The sequence below is a fragment of the Eubalaena glacialis genome, chromosome 4 (genome assembly GCF_028564815.1).
Source record: "Eubalaena glacialis isolate mEubGla1 chromosome 4, mEubGla1.1.hap2.+ XY, whole genome shotgun sequence".
Classification (NCBI taxonomy): Eukaryota; Metazoa; Chordata; class Mammalia; order Artiodactyla; family Balaenidae; genus Eubalaena; species Eubalaena glacialis.
The window spans coordinates 28843166-28870888 of record NC_083719.1 but is presented as its reverse complement, the minus strand read 5'-3'; the positions used below and the strand labels follow the sequence as shown (position 1 = coordinate 28870888).

The 27723-nt window shown below is 40.5% G+C and overlaps 1 protein-coding gene and 1 pseudogene across 2 annotated transcripts; one reads left to right on the top strand and one right to left on the bottom strand.

Annotated features, from left to right (window-relative positions):
* DNAJC21 (DnaJ heat shock protein family (Hsp40) member C21) lies at positions 1-27486 on the bottom strand. 2 transcript variants are annotated; one of them, XM_061187692.1, is made up of 12 exons: positions 27232-27486; positions 19478-19571; positions 15381-15504; positions 14946-15068; positions 14266-14570; positions 12883-13034; positions 10836-10923; positions 8478-8636; positions 8025-8067; positions 3661-3833; positions 772-847; positions 1-246 (listed from the first exon to the last, which is right to left on the bottom strand). In XM_061187692.1, the coding sequence occupies exons 1-12, from the start codon at positions 27326-27328 to the stop codon at positions 82-84; spliced, it is 1599 nt and encodes a 532-aa protein (XP_061043675.1). In that variant the 5' UTR covers positions 27329-27486; the 3' UTR covers positions 1-81. The 2 variants fall into 2 exon arrangements, with proteins under 2 accessions (XP_061043675.1, XP_061043676.1); XM_061187693.1 differs by lacking the exons at positions 10836-10923; positions 12883-13034.
* LOC133089496 (riboflavin kinase-like) lies at positions 16109-17070 on the top strand (annotated as a pseudogene).
* Positions 27487-27723: the final 237 nt, after the last annotated feature.

Below are 27723 nucleotides of genomic sequence, written 5' to 3'. Positions count from 1 at the left end.
TTAACTCTTTAGATGATTTCAGTTCAGTTTTTGGTGTCAAAATCTAGAGACAATCAAAAAGGAAAAGCATTGGCAGGATTTCTATCTGTTTTTACGTTTCTCTTTTTTGCTTCGACTATTTGTTACACTGTTTAAAGATGATGATGAAGGTGCTCTTGCATGACCTGTGGCCTTTAGATGGTCAAAAAGTTTATTCCGGGATGGAAATTCACTATGGCAGGTTGTACAGCTGATAAGAACATCACTCTGAGAAGGGAAAAAAAAAAAAAAAAAAACCATAAATAAAAGCAAGTATTATTATCTGAGAGCAGTGTTTTCACGTTGAGATTAAATATCAAACAATTGCAAAATAAAGACCTTTTAACACAATGGACAGCTACTAAGACAGGCTCAACAGAGGCAGTTGTTCTTGGAAGTTGAGTTCCATTAACCAACACCATCAACTTTAAGGGTCCTGAGACATTCAACAGGACGTACCACATGGATAAGGCTTTGGATTTCAGAGTAATGGAAAACAGAACAGTAACTGTTCTGGTACAATCTGACATGTCCAGTGTGCTTCTGCTTACTTTAAAGAAAAAAGTGTCAGTGGCACATACATAAATTCTACGTTCGTCAAGGAAAACTGTTGATGGAGCCACATCTACGCAGCAGGTGCAGAAGGGCTCACCAAATACACACTTACGTCTTCAGAATTAGAATTAAGAATTTAGATTATACTGCTTAAACAACAAGGTCCACCGAAGAGTTGTCAATATCATTTTGACCTACCACTGTCTGTGGTTCAGCAGGTACTCTGACAGATTTTTTAGTATCTTTGGCTTTCTTTCCTTTGGGTTTAGAAACGCTGGAAAATAAATGAAAGAATTCAGTATAATCCAATAATAATGTACCCCTTTTAACTGCCACCTTGCTCCCAAGAAGACTCAAAAGAGTGACATGCATTTTAAAGGCTAATTCATTCATTTTAATGGCCAAGTAAATTAATTTTCACATCTCAAATGAACAGCTTTAAAAAACAACTTTAGAGATCATCAGATATCAAATCTGACACAAAAACGAAGGAATTTACTTAAAAGTTGAAACACAAGCTAAAACAAGAATGCTAAAATAGCTCCGAACTTTTATATGGTGTATTTTTGTAAAAAAGCTAATTAATACTCCATTTACTGAAGCAAACCATCTTCACAGCCAACCAGTAGTACTCACAAATAATCTATGACATTAAGTGTGTTTCCCCAAAGACACAACTTGTTAAACCTGATCCAGTTCATGACAAACACTTCATCAGTTCCACAGTGAAATGAGAAAAACACTGTAATGCATTTTTTATAGAATTACATTTGTTAAATGTAAAGAATTTTCTTTTATTAAGATTATGTCCTTTCTGCTGATCTGTGGGTTTTTCTCCCCTGTATTCTATAACCCAGAAATTGCCAGCCAGCATAGTCAGTTTCCTCCTGTTCTGCTTTAACTCCAGAACATCCCTCTGTTTAATCTTCTATATGAATTTTCATTTTCCTTAGTCCTCTCATACTTTTTCCCTCATTTGTGCTGACCAAATTCTTAGGGTAAAATCTGAGCACAACCGAATTTACAGAACAGAGGGAATGGGTTATAACCAATGAGTTATAATGCTGCCAAGCACTTCTTGAGTATTCCATTCTTCTAGCAGAACCCAGGAGTCTGTATTAAGTTAAATGGCCTACACATTTAAACGATGCTGATTAGGAGTACAGCACAGCATTATGCAGTATTCAGCCAGGTTTGAAAGCATCAAGAAAAAGACACAATGACATAAAAGGCAACAGATTAACATTTACTAATTTACAAAATACCATCACAGATAGGCCACAAATATGTCCAAGAAAATTCAGGATAATATTCCCAAAGAACAATTTACATTATGAAAGGTAGCAGCTACATCTCTGAAGCTATTATCGAAGACCTTATCTTTAAAAAGTACTCTAGAGAGGATATAATGTGCAGCATATGAATATACTCAGTAATACTGCCATAACTTTGTACGGCGATAGACGGTTCCTAGACTTGTTGTGGTGATCAATGCGTAATGTAATGTATATAAATGTCAAATCACTATGCTGTATACCTGAAACTAAAATAACATTGTATGCTAACTATATTTCAATAAAACAATAAAAAAGGAAAAAAAAATGAAAATAAAAACGTGCCCTAGATACACACACGTGTTGTAGGTGGCTGGCATCCACGCACTGCAGAGCGGCAGCAGAGGGGTCCCGCAGAAAGGGGGTCTGGACACCTGCCGGCGGGGGCGGGCTAGCTATCTCAGCCCCGCCACTCCTCAGCAGTGAAGAGGTCATTTGAATTCTCTGACTCTTTTTCTCACATCATTAAGTGAGAAAGCTGAACTTCACTACTTCACTAGTAGTTGCGAAAGTCTGAGTTTGAGCAATGAGAACCCTTTGTCCTCCCCCAAATGAATCCCACGTGGAGGTACTACGGAAAATGAATGAAAATACTTCAGCTCTAGATGACGGAGGTGCTCAGGGGCCTGGAGCCCACCTTCTGGCCCATCCCTCATACACCCAAGCAGCCCCCAAGGGACCTTCACAGGATGCTTGGGCCCCGTGGAGCTAGCTGAACTGGGTCCTTCAAGTAGTCAGGCAGATGGGATTAAATGCTGGCTTCTCCACTTACCAGCTTTTGTCCTGGGGCAAGTCATTTAACCCAGACTCAGTTTCCTCCTGTTTAGCACGGGAACACACACCAAGCATCAGAGTAGTGTGTAACCTCCCCTGCCAGCTTTCCACTGTCCGAAGTCTTCAAAGGCAGGCATCCACTTACCCGTTTACGTAGCTCCCTGTCCTCCTTTTCCTACAGCTCCAGGCCTACTCTAGGCTTCCATGGCATTTCTCCCCTCATTTATGGCACCTAAATCCCACGCCCCTCACTGTTACTCCAGCGTTGAGCATTTTCAACTCAGGCTTCCACCTCACTCTGTCATTTGAACTTTTTTCACGGTCCTGTGACAGGAACCTGAGGCTGCCTACTGTTCAGATCTTTCCTCAAGGAAGAAGAAATTATTCCGCTCTAGAGGAACGGAGGAGGATGGGAGCGAGAAAGTCAGACAAGGAGAGGAAGGAGGGGGAAAGGAATGCCACCTGCCCTGAGCGAGACCTTCCCCTGGCCAACCACTGTGGCCTGTGCAGCACCAGGACTCCTGGGCCTCTAGAGCACGAGGGCCCCAAGCTGTGCATATATGCCCTGACGACCTGCACTGGGGCTGAACGCAGGACGACTGGCCCGAGCATGGAGGTTTGGTCAGTGATACTCAGGCGAATGGGGCACAGTCTTGTCTGTAGTCTTGTTCTCAAGCAAGTGCCAAGGATTACTGACCCTGGGCAAAATAAGAACCTCAGCAGGATAAGGGGAACAAAAACTGGGTCCACGTGACTCCTTTCTGCTTCGGGCCATGTTGCTGCAACGTCTGAGCACACTGTCTGGCATTCTCCCTCCAACGCCGGCCTCTGTAAACGTATGTGTGTAGGTGTACATCACAGATACATCTGACTCATGGCGTCCGTCATGGGAAAGGGGGTTTCAATTGATAGATGAAAAGCCATCCTCACCACCAGCATTAAGTAATTAGAAAACAACAAGCAACTCTGACTTACTTACCTTTTAGCTTCACTTTTGGGGTCATCACACAGTTCCACAGTCTCTGTAACACCGACATTTTCTTGGGGACTATCTTCCAATTCTTTGGCACTGTCTTGATTTAGGCTGTTATCTTCTGGATCAACCTTTACTCCTTCTCCAGTTCCATTTTCATTGAAATTATCATCATAATTCTAGGTAAGAAAACATGTGTGCCATTACAAAATAAATACTATAATACTACTGGTTTTTTATGTTATGTTGCCAAATAGCTATAATAAACAACGGTAATGTGCTGTGCACTCTGGTAGGAGGATATCTTCAGGAAATAAAAAGGAGAGGCAGACAATAACTTAAGAACATGAATGCCCATTACAGAAATATTAAATTAGGGAAAATTGGAAACAATCCAAATATTCAATAAGTGAATGGTTGAATATATGAAAGAAAATTATAGAGCTCTTCAAAATCATGTTTCCAAAGATATTGATTCAATTATGTGAAAAAATAGAACATATTAGCAAAAATGGTAGAGAGAAAATTATATATAACCTCTGATTACAACTCAATTCAACATTAAGTAATATTTATAGGCAGAATTAGGGATGATATTTATACTCTTCGTATTTTCCAAATGATCTGCAATGAGCAACTATTTTACAATCAGGAAAAAAGAAAACAACAACAAAACAGGCATGATAAAAGAAAAAACACCTGACTAACATATCTTCGCTAAATACAACTGGTTTGTTTTTGTCTCAGGTAACGTTTTGCCATGTCTGCTTTCTCCCTCTCTTCTTCCCATGTTCCTTCTCTCTGCACCCACCCTCCAACTATGAAAGCAAGCTGCAGGTAGATCTCATGTATCTCCTAAGAACAGAAACACTCTCCTACATATCCACAATTCCCTCTTCACACTCAAGAATTTAACACTGACATTATCTGTTACACAATCCATATTCACATTCCAGTAATGTCTTTTTTTGTAACCCCTGGATTATAGTAGATATAATCCAGGACCAATGTTGCATTTAGTTGTCATATCTCTTTAATCACCTTTATTCCAGAACAGTACCCCCCCCTCCATTTTTTGGTCTTTCATGATATTGACAATTTGATGGCTGTTTTGTAGCATGTCCCATAGTTTGACTTTGTCTAATTATTTCCTCATGATTAGATTCAGGTTAAACATTTCTAGCAGGAATATTATAAAGATAATTCTGTGTCCTCAATACATTATATCAGGAAGAAAATGTCAGCTCCCATTTTTCACTGATTAAAGTTTCATCATTTGATTAAGATGGTATTGCCAGATTTTTCTACTGTTAAGTACCTTTTTCTTTTCTTAATATGTGCAGAGTGTTACTTTGAGATTGTGTCAATATCCTGTTCCCTAATAACTATTTACCCAATGGATCTGGCATCTACTGATGATTCTTATGTGAACCATTTATTACATTGGTGGATACAGAACAGTGATTTTTTCTGCTTCTATTAGTCCTGCCATTTGCATTTGTGTTAATTCATATTCTTGGAATGAAGCATTCCCATCTGCTTCCTTTCTCCAACTCTCTCTTTTTTTAGGCTCAATATAGATACATGATTTTTTTTTTTTTTAATAAAATCAACGTCTAAAAATCTATGACCACTATTCTTTTTGATGACTCAAATTTTCCCATATTCGGCAAGCCCTTAAGCTGACTTCTGGGTACTTCTGACTTATCCCTGTCAATTTTTGAATACCCCTTATATTTCTAGCATAGATAATGCAGGCTCACCTTGTACTTTCCCTGTCTCAGCCCTAGAATCAGCCATTTCTCCAAGGACCAAACCCTGACTCCTTTTACTGGGGAAGGGGATTTAGAAACAAAGATGTGTGAACTACATATGCTCATTGCTACTGGGTATCACTGCTTCTGGGCCCTCAGTGTATACTGCTCGTGCATGTATTATTTATATTTTTTATATCATGAGCTCATACTGATACCCCCAATTCCAGTCCAACATTAGTGTTCTTCCTCTCTCTTTCCCTCAATTGATACCTGTATTTCCCTTCTCCCACAAGAGAATCTGGTTCCCAAGAATTAGTATATTTACTCATTTGCTCTATCCTACAATACACATAAAATAGTTTCAGAAACACCACACCAATACCACCAAAATATCTCCTAAGTAAAGCTCAAGATTTCTTCTTTTAGAGTTAATTCTGTCTTTAGAGCATGTCCCAAGGATGGTGTTCAGAGTACCGCATTCAAAACTTTCTTGCATTAATTCTTCCTTGCTGTCAACAAGGGGGTTTTGTTTGTTTACATTCAATTTCAGTTTTGGGGGTTTTCTTTTACAATCCTTGCTGGCTTATACAAATGTTTCTGACAATACAGAAAACTCCCAGTCTGAAGTTTCATGAGGCTCAGTATCTGCTGCTTCCTGCTCTTTTATCTACCCGTACGTGTCTCCACACTACCTTCCCCTTCAAAAAGAGCTTAGAAAATATCCAGGGAAAGTGCTGCATAAAACTTGATCTGAATTGGGGCTTTCTCCCTGATATAATTAGAAACCATAAACAAGAGGTATCATCAAGGAATACATATAGCTTTGGAGGGAAAAAATGGGCTGGTAAACAGAAGCATTTTCCTTGCTAAGAGAATACAAATACATGTGCTTATTGTTGCAATCTTTAGGACCTATCAGGTATAAGTCCCTCTCCACTGTATTTTGCCTTACTCCAGTGGTTCTGCCACACAAGAAGAAAGTATTCTAAACTAACGACTACAGAGTCTTTGGGTGGAAGATGATATGAGTCATTTTATAAAAGGAACATATAATTTGCTATGTGGTTTTGTAACTGAGGCAAAAAGTTCCAAGCCACAATTTTAATAGTGATTAACTCATGTGTCATGTATCATTTTGGAATATGAAACAGACAAAATTATCAAACATACTATAGCCATTTGGATAAGCCAAATCTAAAGATTTATGAAAAATTATTAGTGTTACCTAAGTTTTCTTAAAAACATTTCCAATTTTTAAAAAGAGCTACATTTAACATTTAATACTTAATATAAGCAAATATAATTAGATTATATTAAAATAGCACAGAAATCAATTCCATTCCCTGTAGAACCACCAAATACCCTTAGTAAAATGGGCAAGTTCATTTTGTTTTTATAGATTCAAAAAATCCACAAGACTGTATTATACATGTAACAACATAATACCCTTTTATTTAATAATAATTCTTAAGATAAGAGGTTAAGTTTGGACCCCCAGTGTGAAATATTTAAACTTGAAAAAACATTTTTTTTCAAGAATCACAATCATTACAAGTTTCTAAGCAAATGTTCTTTTTTAACCACTTTTTTTAAATGAAGTATAGTTAATTTACTATGTTGTATTAGTTTCAGGTATGCAGTAAAGTGATTCAGTTATACATATACATATATTATTTTTCAGATTCTTTTCCATTATATGTTATTACAAGATACTGAATATAGTTCCCTGTGCTACACAGTAGGTCCCTGTTGGCTATCTGTTTTATAATATAGTAGTGTGTACATGTTAATCCCAAACTCCTAATTTGCCTCACCCCCCCACCGCTATCCCCTTTGGTAACCGTAAGTTTGTTCTCTATGTCTGTGACTCTGTTTCTGTTTTGTAAGTAAGTTTATTTGTATCATTTTTTCGATTCCACATATAGGTGATATTTTACAATATTTGTCTTTGTCTGACTTACTTCACTTAATATGATAATCTCTAGGTCCATTCATGTTGCTGCAAATGGCATTATTTCATTCTTTTTTATGGCTGAGTAATATTTCATTGTGTATATATACTGCACCTTCTCTATCCATTCATCTGTTGATGGATAATTAGGCTGCTTCCATGTCTTGGCTACTGTAAACAGTGCTTCTATGAACATTGGGGTGTATGTATCTTTTCAAATTAGAGTTTTCTCCAGATGCATGCCCAGGAGTAGGTAAGGAAATGTTCCCTTTCTGAAATTTCATGTACGTTATTACAATGATCAATCCCCAGATTTTCATATATTTCTGAGTTCAACTGTTATACTGATTTAAAAATGTTGTCATCACATGTGTCCAAATATTTTTTTAATATGGTCCCCTCAGCTAACCTGTATTATGGGAATTCCACATGCAAAATTTTTAAACACACACACAACAATAACTAGGTAAATTGACCACATATATATGATGAGGTAAAGCACTGAAAAACCAAAATATTTTCAACTCCTTTTAATCTGTTTTACAATCAACATGAAATTAGGGAGTGACAGTCCCTCTCCTAAATACAGATTATACTGAATAAACAAGAGCACTCCAACTTTACATTTGATATTAAATGTTAATAAAACTTTTTCAACATACCTGTGCTGGTTTCTGTTTCTTTTTCTTCTGTTTTTTAGAAAGCCTAAGAACAAATATAAATCAAAATGTCAAATACGTGACTAAGTGAAAAGAAAAAATACTGAAATACTAGTGATACAAATAGAAATAAAATATTAAAACATATTTAATATCATAAAGCATTAAAAGAAAAATATCCACATTATCATTTTAGAAAAATTTAACAGTGGTTCAATTGATAGTAATTAGCATATCAACTACCCAGTTATAAAACTGCTTTTAATACAGTCATAATATAGTCTATAAAAATTACATCCGACATCATGTCTTTAACCATTTCAATACTATAAAGTTCTCTTAAGTAGAAGAAACGCAGAAAATATTAGCGTAACAGAATAACTTCTTTGAGATAAAACAGCATTTAAATGCAATCTCTAATGTGCTAAGTAGGTGTAGTGACATTTTTAGAAGTACTTTTGTTTTGGTGCATCCTCCATTTCTTCCTCAGAATTGGCATTCAGACTGTTTTCATCAGTTTGAGGTCCTGAAAAATTTGCTTCCTCCTCCTCCAACTGTTGTTTTAACAAGGCAACCATTTCCCGATGCTTCTTTGATTTTTCATGATTCCTCATGCTGAAAGAACAAGCTGGTATGAGTGAATGCAATGGGATTAATTCACAAGAGTAGTTTACCTCCTTTTGCTTTTTTCAAGAGGGGTCTCCCTTCTCACTGCCACTACCCTAAATGTAAACTAAGACACATCTCTACCCTTCTGTGTGAAACTCCATAAGCAATGTCTAGTTCAGTGCCCCCATGGGCAACTAAATAACACTTCACAAAACAGAACTGACAACACTTAAGCTATGAGAGTTAGATAAACTAAAAAGTAGAAAACTTGTGTCACTACTTTGTCTCATCCTGTTTGGATCTGGATTTTTCTAGTTGGGGTTGCCTACTTTTCGTTCCCACTATAATTCTCTCCTTAAGACCAAGGCGCCTTAGAGAAATTGGAACATCTTGTGCCAGAAAGTAAGTGCTCAAAAATATGGCTGGGACATGTCAAAAGGACACAGAAGCCACGTTGAAGGAATTCTCACTAACCACATCTGGGAAATTTGAGCATGAGAAGGGCAGCAATGAATTTTAAAACACTGAAAAGAAGTTCATAAATTCATACTGACAACAGACAGATAAATGTTCTTTTGTACAGCAGAAGGTCAAATGATGACTTATGACGTAGGAGCACTGGCACTGGAAAAGCCTCATTCTGAGACGATTTTAGTGAAGATTGGTACAAGCTGAAATCATCAGTGGGTGCTAAATCTAGGAAGGAAATTTTGATGAAGAGAAAGATATTTGCATGGCTTTAAAGTGTCTCCCCACATATTAAACATGCTGCAAGGGAAAAAATACTAACCATACAGTGGAAAAACAAGACAACACCTTGATTGGATGATCAAAATGATCACCACCAATGAGGGGCAGACAGACTTCTGTCCTTCCAGATAGAAACCCTGAGAGCAACACATGTTTACACAGTACTCCAGCTAGGAATGCACAACCTGAATCTAATCATGAGGAAATGGACACACCCAAATGAGAAATATTCTATTTTTAAAAAACATTTTAAAGGTCAGTTCTCTTCCAAAATGTCAATGGCACAGAAAAGGGAACTGGTCCAGATTAAATGAGACTAAATAAATAAATGCAATACATGATCCTAGACTAGATCCTGTATTGAAGTTGGGAAAATGCTACATAGGACATTAATACAGGATCAACTGACAAAAGCGAAATATAGGCAGTAAATGGAATAAAAGTACTACATCAACATTATAAATTTCCTGAAGTTGACGGCTGTGATTATGGAGAAGAATGTCCTTATTCTTAAGGAATATATACTGAAGTGTTCAGAGGTAAAGGAGCAAGCACTATGTACGTAACTTACTCTCAGATTATTCAGAAAAAACCTTGTCTGTGTGTGTGGAGAGAGAACAAGCACATGCAAACGGGGCAAAATGTGAGCAACAGGTGAATCGGGCGCTCTATATTCTATTCATGCAACTTGCCAGTAAGTTTGACGTCCTTTCCAAATACAAAAATTATTTTTAAAGCCTCCTTCATCGTTGCTTTTGTTTCCTTGCTTGTTTCTGCCCGCCTTGCGCGACTCCTCTGGCTACGCTATCGCTCTTCCCTGGGGTTACACAGTGATACCACTTAGGACTCCCAAGCTCCATTTCCATCCTTTGGCCTCCTCCTTCTTTACTGACGTGTTTTGCTTCTTTTCCCCTTGCTAATTCTACTCTCATTTTTTCCCATATTCTAGCCGGCCCCTCCCCGCCTGCCTTATGATAGTATCCTTTTTAATACTTCTCCCTTCGTGACTGTTCCCCTAAGATAAAATCCTTCGACTTCAGCAACTATACTACAGGCAGGACACATCTGAAGTTCTCGGGCTGGCGGCAACGGTCTGCACGGGAGCATGACAGCTGGAAGTGAGTTTGCACCAACTGTGGAGAAAGATGACTAGCCTCAGTTTAGCCCCCTTGCCTGTGTGACTCTGCCTTCCTCACCAAAGCAAGCAACGTTTCTTTCTGGAGATAGCGTACACGTTTAAAAAGCAGCTATTACACAGGAACATCGCATGAATGAGAATCAGTACAACAGGCTTAACTGCTGGTACAAATCCTTCTTCCTCCCCTGCTGGGAAGATATCCCCCAAGATGACAGGTGAGGGCTAGTGACCAACTGCTACAAGCATTTTTTTTAGGACTTTCAAAGTGTTACACTTCACCTCAAAAGAGGAGGTGACTTCAAAGATATTAAACTTACGCCTTTTCCGTCTTGAAAGATTTGTCACATGCTGGGCAGTAAAGGCCATCATAAAGTTCTGCATCCTCAGCCTCATCACTATCTTTACCTACGAGAGGGACACCTACTGTAAGAATCCTGTTTGATTAGAACATAAATCTAAAACATGTTAACAAGTAACATCTCTTCAGTAAGTATCTAGAGTTGCACACATATCAGAAACTAAAATTTGTTGCTTCCTCACCAAGAAAAAACAATGTTACTGGGATCTGAGTTGGCCTTTTAAAAGCAGCACTGAATTATAAGGGAAGGCTTCCAAACAGATCACTTTACCTTTCAAGTTCTTTTCATAAGCCTACTTAGAAGAAAATTCAAAAAATTCTCAGAGTCCTAGGTGTGAGCTAAGTTCAGAAAATCAAATGTCACTTTCATAGTTCTACCACAAAGCAGTTTTTTCAACAAAGGTGTTTTAGTTTATCTCTTGAGCAAGATTTGGTGTGAACACATGTATAATTGTAATCTACTCTTCAATGCTTAAATAAGCTTAGTTTATGACATTCCATCATTATTAGAAAGATAGGTCATAAAATAGCATATTACATGTAAAGTTTAACATTATCTTTACGGACTTTTATAAACTTGAAGCTTTATTACAATGGAATAATTATTATCAATATAGACCACAAAATCTAAGCTCAGTTGAAAGTCTTTGCACAATCCCATATTCTATCTTTATAAGAAATAAACAAGTAAACTGATTGCCATTTTGGATTTACTATGGGATCAATAAAGATCCCAAGGTATCTCTTCTATAGTCTACATTTTTTTAAAATAATAAGTAATGGTAATATGATTCTGAAGGACATTCTCACTGAAATCATAAATGATCAAAATACCTCCAATGTTTCGTATAAGATACTTTCTAATTATGTGTACACTTTCAAATAGTTTGATTATTCAAATAGTTAATAAGAATGCTGGATTTGAAGTCAAAATCTGGATCAAAGAATGTTCTCATATGTTCTCAGACATATGCCAGAGCTTCTCAGTAACAAAGATACAACTCTATGAGCAAAACCTACATTTAAAGGACATAGTGTGAGGATCAAGCAAGATCTTATACGTGAAAGCACCTTATAAACTGTAAAAAAAACTACATAATTATGCTACCTCACATTTACACAGTGCTTCATAACTCTCATGGTACTTTCACACATACTACTTGCAATTAATTAAGAAAACATTTCATTTCCTAATCATGTGGAATAAATAAAAGTCTGTCATTTTATCATTTGAGCTATTAGTCTGAAAACCAACATTTGTAAGTAAGGTAAAATTAAGTAAACTACGTTTAGATCATTTACTTTTATTTCTCATGGAACAGCCAGAGACAGTGGAGCAAGTCAGGTATATCAATCACTATTCTCAACAATGCCCAATCCTCTCCTTTTAAGGTAGTCACATGCCTGTGCTCTAATGATAGAGGAAGAGAAAAGACACATTTCAGGACACCAAGGGAAGCCCCTCTACAAGTCAGAAATGAGACAATTTATATATACCAGATAGACTCCTGCACAGTATCGGCTTTTCTGGAAAGAGTCACTATTAAAACTTGACCTACTGCTTAACTGCATTTTTTAAAAATAACCAGTTACACCTGACAATATGCCCACTTCTCAATATATTTACGCAGCCAAATGGTTCAAAACATGGTCAGAAAAGAGTTCGTTAATGAAATTACTGCAATTATACTACTTCCATAGACTACCTTCACTTGGCTATGCCAAATCATTTTTCATTTCAATTATCTGCCATATTTAAAAATCGGGAGATGGCACATAAAAATCCAGTTTTCCAGCCTCACTTTAAAAACAAACAAACCAAACAAACATGAAACTGGCAACAATCGGCTGGAACCCAGGTGTTCTCCAGATTTTCATCTGCCCTCCCATTCCTTGTTGTCTCACACCTGAGCCCTTTACGGACACCTGTGAGCATCCTGAGTGCACAACCCCTGAGCACAAAAACATTTATTTCCTACAGTTTCTTAATGAATGGAGGAAGTTACCATCCTGTCCATCTTGGAGTTCCTGCTCTTCCACTTCATCTTCACCTGATCCGTCTCCAAACTCCTTTTCATACTGCGCCTCCATCTCCCTGAGCTCCTTCTCCAAATCGGCCACCGTCATCCAGCTCTGCTCTTGGTACTGCTCTGCCAGTCTAGACACACACAGCACAGTCTCTGCATTGGTTTTATTTATTTTGGGGGCTTAAAACCCATCCCCTGGAGAGCTTCTTCCTCCCAAATTGTCAATGCCTACAAACTTAAAACCTGTGCTTGGCTGAAACAGGCAAAGTCACTTAAATCTGTTATCTGTTATGTGGTTGATTTTAATTGCTCCACTAGATAATGGGTTTTGAAACATATAACTCTGCAACTTACTAAAAGTCTTCAGGTGGGGACTTCCCTGGTGGTGCAGTGGTTAAGAATCTGCCTGCCAACGCAGGGGACATGGGTTCAAGCCCTGGTCCAGGAAGATCCCACATGCTGCGGAGCAACTAAGCCCGTGCACCACAACTACTGAGCCTGCGCTCTAGAGCCCGTGAGCCACAACTACTGAAGCCCGTGGGCCTAGAGCCCGTGCTCCGCAACAAGAGAAGCCACCACAATGAGAAGTCCGCGCACCGAAACGAAGAGTAGCCCCCGCTCACCGCAACTAGAGAAAGCCCGCGCGCAGCAACGAAGACCCAACGCAGCCAAAAATAAAATAAATAAAATAAATTTATTAAAAAAAAAAAAAAGTCTTCAGGTGGTTTTAAACCGTGTCATGTAAAGTGCTAATTTTTCAAAGATGAGGTGGGTAGAACTTTCAAGAAGTGAATAGTTTTTTAAAGAATGCTATAATGCTCTGGACACAATGCCTTTACAGTGACTCAAAACAACAAGACTTTAAAGGCACTGAGATGAACTAAATATCTAAGAGTATACTGACAGAGTAGAGTATTGTGCGGTACTTAAAAGCAGGGCACTGGACTGACTTCTAGGGTCCAATTCCCACCTCTGCAATTTATTAGCTATGTGAGCTTGGGCCTCATTTCCTCAAAAGAAAGGATAAAAACCAGAACTTACTTCACAGAATTGTTGCAAAAAAAGCACTTACAACAGGGCCTTGTACAGAATGAGAATTCGATTAACGTTAGTTATTATTAAACGTTACAAGAGTCTGAAAAGAATCTCAAGTATAAAGGGCCTCTGAAGGAAAACATCCAACTCAAAAGAAAAATTTTTTCACAGTCGATGAAAAGACATCGTCCAATGCCAGGATGTAAAAGAAAAGGATGAAGGCAGAATGCGGATTAAACCCGCCATGAAAGCACCACCTCAGGTATCCACTGATGCCTCCTGTGACCGGCACCTACTGATAGACAGGGTCCAGCCAGCACCACATACTTGGCCTGCTTTAGCTTCTGCTGCCGCCTCATTGCTTCGGCTTTCCTCGCCTTCTCTGCGTTCTGTTCTTCCACAAGTTTTCGATGAGCCTGCACTCTTCTATCTCTTTTACGGATGAAAGCTACCAGCTGACGGACAAGCTCATTCTTCTCTTTCCTTGCTTTGTCTCGAATCTTTTTGTTCTCTTTTTCCATGGCTCGTTTCTCCCAGCGGTTTGAAGCCTGTCGTGTATCATATTCTTCTTTCCAAGCAAAGTTCTTCTGAGTGCAGAAGCTCTGCCAATAAGCGTAGAAAGGATGGACTACCTAGTGACAAAGAAAATAGGTAAAATGCTAGATTTTTATTTGGATTTCTTTTTTAGTACGGCAGCAAATATTGCTGCTGCAAAACATCTAATCTCCTTTTTTCATATATACAACTTTACTATTAATCAACAGAGAAGACAGTCTTTTGAAGGCTTTACAAAATAACTCTTCAGAATGAATGTGATGAGGAAATTAATGGAATGGGACCATGATCACTAAATAGTGAAAAGAGGGGAGGTGATCAGGAAAAAAAAGAGAGGAAGAGAGTCACGGTAAAAGACCGAGAACTAGAACCCTTTTTTTTAAAATAAAGAAATGGGGAAAAGATACACTGACAAATGCTAATTACAAAATGGCAATGAATTTTTCTTCTACCGTATCATAGTCACTCTGGGAGTCTCCAAAAGTTGGGAAATCCTCAACATCCTCTTCTAAAGAAGATTCTAGTTCTTCCTTGGCAATCATTTCAAAAACATTACGATACACTGTATAAAAGCCCTAAAAAACAGTAACAGAAACACAAATTCTTAACACTTTTGTAGTTTAATTATAGAATAAGATTTTAAAATGCAACATGAAAAACTTTAATGTTACAGAATTACAATCCCAAGCTCCGTCACTTCAAGTACATTTAGCTTTCAACTGAAGGTCTTTATAAGCTGACAGTTTAAATACGAAGGCTCTGTTTTTCAGTTTCCAAAATGAACATTCTTTCATCTTCTATTGTAGAATAATTTTAAGAATTCTCTTTGCATTTGAGAGTCTTACTTAAGTGCTTGATAAGAAATTATCAGTGAGTTCATTTCTTACCTTTTCATCATCTCCATAACCAGAGTAACAGGTCACAGTGAAATAGTGAAGCAAATCTAAGCTGTCATCTTGATACTCTCCATCAAGCCCTCCTTTAAGCAGAGCCTCTCTATGATTATCATACCTAAACAAAAAAAATTAGCAACATCAGTGAAGGCTGAATAAATAAGAATTCAAAAGGATTCCTTACTCTGAAACAGTCAAAATATAATTATTGTACATTTTAACATGGTCAACCCACAACCAAAAAATCTGAAGAAAAATATCAACAGGCAAAGACTTAATAATCTTTCACAGAAGTGCTGATTAAAACTACTGAAACTCCCAGTACGTTACAGGCAGTATATGGTACTAGCCAATATGAAGAGAATGTAATAAGCCAGGGAATGTCCATGACTCTCCCAGAAAGGTAGCTGCACTTTCACACGAAAGAGACCTTACTAAATAAGACAGTAGTGGACATCATCTGGTCCACAGACTAATTACACATTTGGGATCTGGGAATTTACCAACATGGACCAGAATAAAACTCTTCTAATGTTTATGTAAACAATCTAGGAGCTTCACACACATACAACTGCCCCTCACTCTGTAAAGTTAGTTATTACTCTCGTTTGATATAACAGGAAATTGAAGCTCAGCAATATTACATAACATTGTCCACAGTCATAAAGCCAATAAGCAGCAGAGCTAGAATTCAAAACCACGTGTCCTGCACCAGAAGGCCCATGCTCCTCGCCACTGTGCAGTACTGCCTCCAGATGACAGGAGAGTTAATAGGCAGGGCCTTTAAACAAAAAGACAAGGGAATCCTCGGGACAAGAAAACAACCTAAGATCTAGAGAAGAGCTAGAGCAAAAGGAAGGCAGGAAAGAATTTCAAAGTTTCCAAAGGAAGGCAAAAGCATTTCTAAGGCCAGATTTCCAAATTCCTCAGGAGGAGAAAAATTTAGGATTCTCTGATTTTTATATAAAAGATAATTTAATAAGAATTTTCCTCCAGACACAGCCTCTGAGTCGCCTGGCACCTTCTGTTCGGTCAGCAGCGTGAGGGTCTCGCCGAGGCGTGTGGTCCGCGCCGCTCGGCCCGTTGTACGCCCATGCACTCGCCCGCCCGGCCGGCCTGCGGAGCTCCCGCCCGTGTCCCCCGGCTGGTCCGGGGCGTCCGGGCACCACCTCGACGGCGGCTCGGCCGGACGCGCGGACTGGACCGCAGCCCGCACCCCGAGCGGACAGCGTCATGAGGCACCTGCCGTACTTCTGCCGCGGCCAGGTGGTGCGGGGCTTCGGTCGCGGCCCCAAGCACCTGGGCATCCCTACAGCTAACTTTCCTGAACAAGTAGTAGATAATCTTCCGGCTGATGCATCCACTGGCATACATCATGGTTGGGCCAGTGTTGGAAGTGGAGACGTCCGTAAGATAGTGGTGAGCATAGGATGGAACCCATACTACAAGAATACAAAAAAGTCCATGGAAGCTCATATCATGCATACTTTCAAAGAGGACTTCTATGGGGAAATTCTCGCTACCTCAGACCAGAAAAGAACTGTGATTCTTTAGAGTCACTTATTTCAGCAATTCAAGGTGATATTGAGGAAGCTAAGAAACGACTAGATTTACCAAAACATTTGAAACTCAAAGAAGACATTTCTTCCAGGTTCCTAAAAGCAAAATAATGAATGGCCACTGATGGAAAAGCATCTTATTTATTCATTCACTGTTTTCTAATATTTTACTGCTCATAACTCTACAGTCTCATCTTGGTTATATTTTAAAAATCAGACATTTTCCTACAGCTGTGAATTAAACAGTACAAGGTAGTTACCATATTATGTTCCAGCTGTTCAATTAAACCCATCACGTTACAGTACTAAAAAGGTTCATTTTAAAAATCAAGATTCTTTTTTATGTAATATGTTGATTAAAATGTACCACTAGAAAGGCCTTAAGTGTTCTATAATGGGAATGAAATATATATAAATATGGGTAACAGGCAAGTCACTAGTTTGAGATGAGAACTATAATTCTCATGGTAAAATTCTAGCATGCATGTACCTGGATAGCATGCTCTGCTAGTCAGAAGGCTTATAAAAGTAACTATATTAAGCAGAGGTTTGACAGTTTATTACAAACCTAAGGGGAAAAATCCAGACTTTGTATTTTTGATATTTTGCACATTTATTTATTATTATAGACAGGAGGACTTGTGAAATTTCATTTTAGTTAGTCATTTCCTTTAAGGGCTCAAATCACTGTACTGTGTTCCATTTTTGTTACAGCTGCCTCAGTTCTAATTGGTCTAGACTCTCTCCCTATTATTTTTTTGTTTTTCTTTTAAAACAGTAAAATGAGTGTCTTTCGAATCTCTAGTTCTCATTTTTGTGTTGTAAAACACTTCTCTCTTTTTAAGAGTAGATATTCTTCAACATTTTTCTTAACCTTTGTTTCCTGTAAACAATTGTCAGTGTCAGTTCTTCCATTTAGAATATCCAACTCTACATTTACAAAATGTAGAGTTTCATCTGCGTCTGTATCTGCCATCCCATCCCTTCACTATATGAACAGTGATTAAGCGCATATCTCTTGCATTTTAGAAAAAACACCCAAAAGTTCGTCTGTAGGTTTCCTCAAAGTTTAAACGAACACCTAGCAGTTCATTTATCTATATCAGTTTCTTAAACAACACAAAATACTTGTTTCCCTCCCAGGGAAACTATTTAAGAGCCAACTGAACTATGAACTACAAAGTTATTTGTTTTTAATGTGATTATATGTTCCTGAGCAAATGCAAACTGTTGTAGTTGTGTGTGCACAATGTAATTTAAGGCTAAAGAGTGCTACCTAGAAGATAATTTTAAAGATAACTCATTATAAAACCATTTTCCCCTAATCTGCATAAATGAGAGAACTGATTTTAACAAAACTGTTTATATAATATTTACAAGAACATCTAAAGCTAATGTTGGAGAAGGGGGAAGCAGGAAAAAATTCAGTTGGATTGTTTGACTTTTTGGTGTATGAATTTATGGCAAACAATGTAGTATGTGTCTTTTTCATTTCTTCTTTACAGAAATACTTAGAAAATGTAATTTAATGTTAGAAATCCTATACTTGAAAGAAGCCTCAATTATCAGTGGTTCTATGAAACAAAGTTAAAAACAAACATGGAAAGTGTAAAAACGATTTGTGTTTGTGTGAGTAGCTTGCGACAGATTGTGTCCTCAGTAAGTGTGAAAATTCTTTGATATTGTCACCTTACATTTGTTAAATAACTATTGCTTTTGAAAAGCCTATAGTGTGTGGTTTAGGAGTTAGTTAATAGTGTCTACATTTTTTTAAGTTTTATATTATTTATATATTATAAGAAATTGCAGTAGGACCATTTTCGATTAGTCAGTGTTTTCAGGCCTTGAAATAAATCTTGACCAAGTGAAAAAAAAAAAAGAATTTTCTTTACAGCCTTTCTCTCTTGACAGCTGGCCGTGCTTGTATGCTACCACACAGAAGACTTGCACGGGTGAACTGAACACCCACCTGCTCTGCGGGATCTTGCACAGTTATGTCAGGGCTTTGTAGCAAAAAGTTCACTAAGAATCTGGAAACCCAGAACTTCAAATGTAGAAATTTTTGTTTGGAAATGGCATTAAATGATCAGGTCATCCTGAGTTAAAGAATCTGTCATAGATGTAGAAGCTTAACTAAATTTCTTATATACAGTAGTTCTTGGGAAAATATTACAATTCTTGATGAAAACATTGTATCTGTTTTTTAAGGAAAAGTCAACATTCTTCCTTTTCTGACATCAGTAAATTTGTCAGACATCAAAAAGACCTTATTCAAAGAGAAGGCACTTCATAAGTATCAAAATTAAAACTATCTACGATTGCCAAGCTTTGTGTTTCATCGTCTATAATACCAGAGTTGGAGTAATCATCTCTAAGGTTCCTTCCTACCAACACACTGCATTTTATATAATGAATATGTGACTGGTGCTTCAGAACACACCCCAAACCATTTAACATATTAAATGTTTTAAAAACCCTCTGTTGACCATTCTTCCCAACAAGATCCACAAGGAGGGACAGCGTGATGCTCACCATGCTCTTTCCTGAGGGTCGCTCAACACATCATACGCTGCTTGGATTAGTTTAAATTGTTCAGCTGCTTCTGCGGCATTATCCAGATTTTTATCTGTTAAAATAAAGGCACAGAAATTCAGTCATCAAAAAAGTAAAGGACAGATGCTAAAAGGGACCTCTTCCATCAGAAATGCCATAAATAGGGCTTCCCTGGTGGCGCAGTGGTTGAGAGTCTGCCTGCCAATGCAGGGAACACGGGTTCGAGCCCTGGTCTGGGAAGATCCCACATGCCGCGGGGCGACTGGGCCCGTGAGCCACAACTGCTGAGCCTGCGCGTCTGGAGCCTGTGCTCCACAGCAGGAGAGGCCGCGATAGTGAGGGGCCCGCGCACCGCGATGAGGAGTGGACCCCGCTTGCCGCAACTAGAGAAGGCCCTCGCACAGAAACGAGGACCCAGCACAGCCAAAAATAAATAAATAATTTTAAAAAAAAAGAAAAAAGAAATGCCATAAATAGATGAGTGTACAAAAACGAAGAAAAACAACTAAGGAAAAACAGAGAAAACGGATGACAGCTGATAATCAGGATCTGTTATAAGTATCAACTTGAGTAGAAATTTCATGCTTTTCTCTAAATCTCAGTGCGTCACTGAGCACTCAACCTGGATATCCACAAATAGAAAATGCTGAGTAGTACACATTTTATTTTTAGAAAGAGTAAAATATATAAATCAATCATTTATAGAAAGGCTGTTACTATTCAGTGCTAGATTATGTTTAATCCATCTTTACCACCGTCCTTAAGGTTTTCTTTCTTATCAGCATATACCAAAATAAATCTCATAAAGTTTAAAAACTATGTACTAACTAATTACTTTCCCCTTAGTTGTGCTTCCTTAACCGTGGAATTCAGAAAGCATCTCTGCCTCAGTGTGGTAGCCATCTTCCAAGATGGCCCCCAAGGACTCCCACCTCCTGGCATTCACACCCTGTGTGGTCCCCTCCCATGGCACCGGGGTTGGTCTCTGTGACCGAAAGCAGGTGGCAGGAGTGGTGACGGTACAGGACATTACTTCCAAGATTAGATCACGAAAGACTGTAGTTTGCATCTTGGGCGCTCGCTCTCTCTTGGATCACTGGGAGTAGCCAGCTGCCACAGCATGACACTCCAGTGGTCCATGAGAAGCCCACGTGGTGAAGAATGGAGGCCTCCAGCCCACAGCCAACAAGGAGGCCCGCCATTACTATGGGGGTGAGCTTGAAAGTGGGTTTTCCCAGACAGTGGTGATTCAACCTGGTGAGAAAGCTTGAGCCAAGCCACCCAGCTACACCATTCTGATTCTGATCCCCAGAAACTGAGTCCGTATTATGAAAATATTTGCTAAAAAAAAAAGAAAATATTTGCTGTTTGTTGTTTTAAGCCCTAAGTTTTCGGTAATTTGTTACACAGCAATAGATAACTAATACACTCAGAAAGCAAAATATTTTGAACCTACTATGGAGTACATCAATGTTCTTTAAGCTACAACTCAATATTTGCCTCTAAGAAAAAAAATATGACAGAAGCAGTCTTAAAACAAGGCCCTCAAGGGTGTCCTACCTCCTCTTTTCAGACACCATTACACAGTCCCAAGTCCTTCAAGCGGGCTTCTGCTCAGCAACTGACACGGACAGCACTTTCTCAAGTGCAGCAATTTGCCATAGCTCTTTTTACCAAGATGCTTTAACACAAAAAGCTTTAGATATAGAATCATGCTCCCTCGGAATTAAAAAAAAAAGTAAGAAACAGAAACAAAAAAAACTCCATCACAGGAGCCTAGCTGTGTAAGTAATACAACGCAGGTCTAACTCCCCTTCCACAGAGCAGCCCATGGGTCATCTCCTAGCCTACCTCTTCTCTGGACTAAATCTCCCATTTCTTATGCACACTATAATACCCTCTACTTCAAATGCAGTCAAAGACAGTGATCATCAAGGAGCCATTCATTAATTCCTTAACATTCTACTTCTAATCACTATAGCTAATTATATTAGCTTTTAGCAACAATATCACAGTAAGTCATATTGAATTTATAGGTGACAAAGTTTCAAGTATTTTTCATATTAATTACTGACAAGAGGCACTTCCTTGGTGGCACAGTGGTTAAGACTCCACGCTCCCAATGCAGGAAGCCAGGGTTCAATCCCCGGTCAGGGACCTAGATCCCACATGCGTGCCACAACTAAGAGTTTCCTGCCACAACTAAGACCCGACGCAACTAAATAAATAATTTTTTAAAATATTCCTGACAAGCCAATATAACTGTATAACAAATATTTTTTTAACTCAAATATAGTACTCAATCCATTCTGTGGCAGATACTAAAGGTTAGATCATCCAACACCTCCCCCTCCCTTCTCTCTTGCAGCCTTTACTGTGGAGGCTGGATAAGCTAAAAAATAAGCAAGTATTTTAGCTTATCCAGCCTCCCTTGCTGCTAGGAAGGGTCGTGACACAGTTCTGACCAGTGAGATGAAAGCAGAAGTCTACTAGTGTATTTTCTTTCCTTCCTCTTTTTGTCTTGTACATGGACATGAGAGCTGGAGCTTCAGCAGCCATCTTGAGACCATGAAGGAAAAGTCAAGAGATTCACAGTGACATTACTTAGCCACTGAAACAATGCCAGCAGGCACCTACCTCCAAGCCTCCCTGTGGTGAGAAAAATAAATTCTTAACTTACTAAGCCACTGTGGCTAGGTTTTCCATTATTTCCAATGCATACTATCAAATTCCATCTTGTTGTGGCCCTGCTGCAATTGGATTCTAAACACAGGACACCCAGTATCCTGTTTTGATAATTTTAGATTTAATTATTTTAGATTTTTATTACTACTCTGCGGCAAATACTCGATATCCATTCTCCTCTTCCTCCTAACAAAACCTGATTTTGATCACAGCGGTAATACACACACTTAAAAAATTCACCTCCCCAGACTTTCTTGAAGTTGGGGTTGTCAGGTGACCCAGTTTTAGCCAATCAGATACAGACACAAATCTACTAAGTGAAGCCTCTAGGAGAAGATTGTTTCTCCTGATGAAAGGGATGGGCCTGGGTGGCACTCACCTTATGCCCTTAACTCATCCCGTGTCCTGCCCACAGCCCGGGTACACTGCCTGCAGGCAGATTATGAGGACTGAGGTAGAGACTGCTAGTTCATCCCCTTCTTCCGGTAGCAACTGAATCCTGATTTTATGGGGGCACCTGATCCCCCAAAGAAAGACTCCATTTCCGGTCTCCCTTGAAGCTTGGCCTGACCATGTGACTAAGCTCCAGTCAATAAAATCTATAAAAGTATTCTATGGTGGCTTTTAAGACTTCCTTGAAAGGCAACCAGCACACACTCTGTCCCTGCTTTATCCTTTCCTCCTCCACACTGCTGCCTGGGATCCCCTGCTGCCGTTTCAGATGCTGAGTGAGGCCTCATCTGACAGCTGCTGAGCAGAGTCCAAGGACCTCACGGAGGAGACCTGCTACACTGGGGCTCACCTGCCTCTCTCTGCACCTCCACATGAGAGTAATGAACTTCTCTGAGGCTTAACTGCTTACACTTGATGCAAGGACTCAAGTCTTATGGTCAGGATGATGGAGCAGGTCTTCGATGGCTTCATCAAGCAGCTGGAGCTACCAAGATGGGCCACCTCTGGATTTCTTGCTACATGAAGAAAATAAAATGACTCTTTGTTTTGACCACAATTGCCAGTTTCCTGTCACGTGCAGATGAACACAATCCTGATATGCCTCCACGGTGACAGTCCAGCTCACGATTTCTACGTCTTCATCAAATCATGAATAACATTTTGGACAGATAAACAAAAAAGCATAGTTCAAACAGCTAGCTAGTAGGAAGCAGCTGCATAGCACAGGGAGATCAGCTCGGTGCTTTGTGACCACCTAGAGGGGTGGGATAGGGAGGGTGGGAGGGAGACGCAAGAGGGAGGAGATATGGGGATATGTGTATACATATAGCTGATTCACTTTGTTATACGGCAGAAACTAACACAACATTGTAAAGCAATTATACTCCAATAAAGATGTTAAATTAAAAAAAAAAAATTAAAGCAGAAAGGCAGAAAAAGCCAGCAACTAAATCTCCTGACATGAGACAAAAAAGGTGACTGTTTGGGGTGGTACGTGGGTGGTTCTTCTTCACCTTTTAATCTGTACTGTACTTTGTTGTCCTGTTTCTTCCCACTCCCTTCTTCCCTCCCTCAAAGAAGTCTGGTAAGAGCTAAAGCTTTTAAACATAAAAAACCCAACAATGTACCATCTGAAAGTAAGATCTAATCACTTACTGGAGCTTCTTTTTTAACAAGTTTTTTCAATCTGTCGTATGGCTTTTTATTTCACTTAAATATACTTGTAACTGGTTGACTAGGAGGTTGAACATGAGTGTAGTTGACAAGCAATCATAAAAAATGGAAAGTCCACCTTAATTATTAGCCAAATGCAAAAGCCACAGGTATTGCAAATCCAGTCATTAAAGTTTAAAAGGCATTCTCATACTATCCTCTGTGCTTTTCCCTTGATCCATTCACACGTCTTCCACTTTGTTCCAAATGTTTTTACACTACCTTCTAGAACATTTCATGGACTGTGCCTTTTAAGTCCTGCCTTGACTGAAGCCAGGTTCCCTGAGAACACCACTTCCCTACAGGCCTCTCGGGCTCCAGCACAGCTGTCATACAGCAGGTCTGGTGGTAAAGCTGACGCCCTCCTGGTCACTGATTCTCTATTCACCCCTGAGGACAAACCAGCACTCCGTCGAGATTCGGACCACCTGGCCATCTCTCCATCTTCCCGTCCTTCTCACTGTCCACTCGCCTCCCAACTGCTCCCCCTACTCGCTGAGGATTTTAGCACGTGACTCAGTCTCCACCCCCCAGGTCCTATCGTCATCCTAGTCATGTCAGTGTCCCTGGACCTACTGGTCTCCCTACCTCCAGCCTTGCCCTCTCCAATCCATTCTCCCCACTACAGCCAGAGAGACACTAGAAAAATACAAACCTATCATTTCCCCTGCTTCCAACCCTTCAATGCTTCCCAACGCCCTTAGGTTAAAACCCAATCTGCCTAATGCAGTTTACCACAACCTTCAAGACCCGGCCCCTGCTCACCTGGGCAGGCTCACCTCTTTCCCTTCCTAGACTCTGCCGTGCCCCCTCTTCCCTTCCACCTCCCGTATTCCCTGTGTTCCCGCTTTAGGTCTCGACCTAGATGTCACTTCTTCAGGGATGCACATCTATCCCACCCACTAGAAAACCCAGTCCAGATTGGTACATGTGCTCATAAGCACCTTGTATTTGCCCTCACACTGCCCTTATCTCACGGGATGAAAAGTGACTGCTTTCCTCTGTGTCTCCCAGAAGACAGTAGGGCCAGCAGGGCAGGGACCACTCCTGTCTCGTTCCACAGTAAGGTGTTCAGGGAACAGTCATCAGATGAATTACTGAAAGCCTGGCTTTCACAAGGAGTGACCTCACTACGCAGTGCTATTGACCCTACTGGAAATTATTCTCAGTTCCTCAATAGCAGAAATAAAGGTAATCTCTTTCTTTTTTAACAATGAAAATGGGCAGCTTTTCTATATGAGGTACATATTAGTCTTTGAAGCACAGCCCATATGTCATCTAACATCTAACACAGTACCTTACACACAGAATGAAATTAAACATTTGCTGAGTGTCAGACTTAAATTAATGAGCCAGCAAAGCAAAGCATATTAAAATCATGTGTCTCCTGGGACAGTATTTATCCCTTATACATATAGGCATTTTCAAACCAAGATATTTAGGATGTTACGAATTCTGATGACATTCAAAGAAGCTATTCACATTTAGTTCCTAACACGTTTGGTTTCAAAGTAGTTAACTGATATTTTAGTAACATTTGCCTTCTTCTTTGCACTGATTTCCAACTAGTCACCAAATCTGGTAATTTTTCTTTTGCAACTTCTCTTCATCCCAGGCCTTACCCCTCCCACTGACCCCAAGCCTAGTTTTGGCCCATCGGTGCCCAAGGCGGACTCTACCTGACTTCTGACTCCACCCCTCCTCACACTACTAAGCTGCCTTCATAGCACCTTCCCAAGACATCTTAATAAAACCAGCCTCAACTCTCCATTATTGGATAAACAAATTTCACAGTCCTTCGCCTAACATTCAAAGCCCTTTACAATCTAATCTCAAACTACTACTCAAAAACGTTTTAAATACTGTCATCAAAATTATATATGCACTTGGTGACAAGCATTAATCTTCTTTCCCACCCTTTCCCACCCAGAGTCAACAAATTCTTAACTTGATTTCTAACGGTAACCCCTATTACTCTAAGAATATGCTTCTATACTAACTTTGGACCTATTAATTTTGGATATAGCTAGTGACTTCTTAATGAACATTTAGCTCATTTACCTCTTCCCTTCCAATATACATCAGATTTTTTTTAGTTCCTCTGTTGGTCATCATTACAACTTTAAGCAACAAACCCATACCTTTATGTCCTGTTCCATCAACCATAACCATTACCTTCTGACTTTGGGTCCCGAGCCCTCCCTTCAGCTCTTCTCTCAACCCATATTTTCAGACTTCCGATAAACACTGCCTTCGGTCGAACTGTCCCCTAGGCCATCTTTGGGCCACACGACGCTCTTCCCCATACTGTTATATTCACTTCTCTCAATCCCATTCCTCCAGGATCCAGCTAATGGCTAGACTCCTCTGCCAAGGGGGAACCTCACTGCCTCTCAGTACATAGTGAAAACTCCCTGCCCTGAATTCCTGGGGCAGTTATTAGTTGTTCCATCAACACAACTACCAATTATATATGCTATGCTATTTTGTTTGCATTTGTATTTAACTTTTCGTGTGTGTAAGGCATGTTTTCCAAACAAGACTCTGAGGTCTCCATCTTAGCATTTCAGAGACTCTAGAAACATGCTTATGGACTAGTACTAATACGAAAGCCTCTTATAAACCTCAAAGAGCTGAGATTCAAATACTGTCTTAGTTCCCCAGTCTAGAAGATCAAATTACTTCACGACAGTCACAAAGGCCTGGAGTACAACCCAATAAAACATCCAAAGGAAGCATACTTCTAAGTAAACACATGAACTTCACTAGGGAAGACACTCAAAATTCTTAACCTGCAGAACATCCGAAGTGAAGTACAGGGTCATTCAGCTTACCAAAAGAGAAAAAAAAAGCATAGCTATTTAAAAGACATGTCACTAGCTCCTTTGTCTTAAGTAGCTGGGATTCCTTGATGAAGTTAAGGGCAGCGGAGGAGAAGCCCGGGGAAGCCGAGCTGCAGGGGAGTCCAGCAAGGGACAAGCCTGAGGCAGGACTGGGTTAAGAGCTCGCGACTCCTCCCCGCTCGGGGCCGTCTGCGAAGGAGTGGGAGGAGCAGGGAAGTCTCTAGGATGTTAATCTTTCCCCATGCAGTGGCCACGCGGGAACCGGGGCGGGGGGCGTCTAGGAAGGGATGAGGTGCTCGGGGCTCGAGTGAAGCCTGGGGGTGGAGGGCTGCGTCCACCGGGGAGCCGAGGACGCTCATCGCCAGAACTGCGCAGGGGCCACCTGGCCGGGCGCCGGCCCGATTTCCAGGGCGAGCGGAGTTACCGAGCGGGCAGCTCGGGACACAGCCAGGTCCCTGGAGTTACCCTAGGGAGAGGGGTGAGAAAGGTCGCGAGGGCCGAGACTTCTGCGAGGGGCCACGGCGGCTGCGGAGTAGTTACCCGGGTGCCATTTCAGGGCCAGCTTCCGATAGGCCTTCTTGAGCTCCTCCTCGCTGGCGTCGCGCCGCACCCCCAGCGCCTCGTAGTGACACTTCATCGCCCGGCCGGGCGGGGGGCTCAGGCCGGGGCCCGGGGCGGGGCCGGTGCCCGGGCCCGGGTCGAAGTGGTGGTGGTGGCGCCGGTGGTTCTCTCCTGTGGCAGGAGCCCGGCGCCCGCACCGGGCCAGCCAGCGAGCGCGGCGGCAGCGACGGCGGCACGGGGCGACGGCGGCGCGCGGCGGCGAAAGGCGGCGCCGGCTGCGGCACGCGGGAGCGCGGAGGGGGCGTTGCCGGAGGCCGCGGCTCCGCATGGGCTGGGGGAGGACCCTGTTCCGGAAATAGCCGCGCAGGAGGGAGGAGGAGCCGCGGCGGGAAGGAGGCGGGGCCTTAGGAGAACGGAGGCGGGGCCACGGGAGGCGGGGCCACGGTGGGTGTCATTGTGAGGGACACAGAG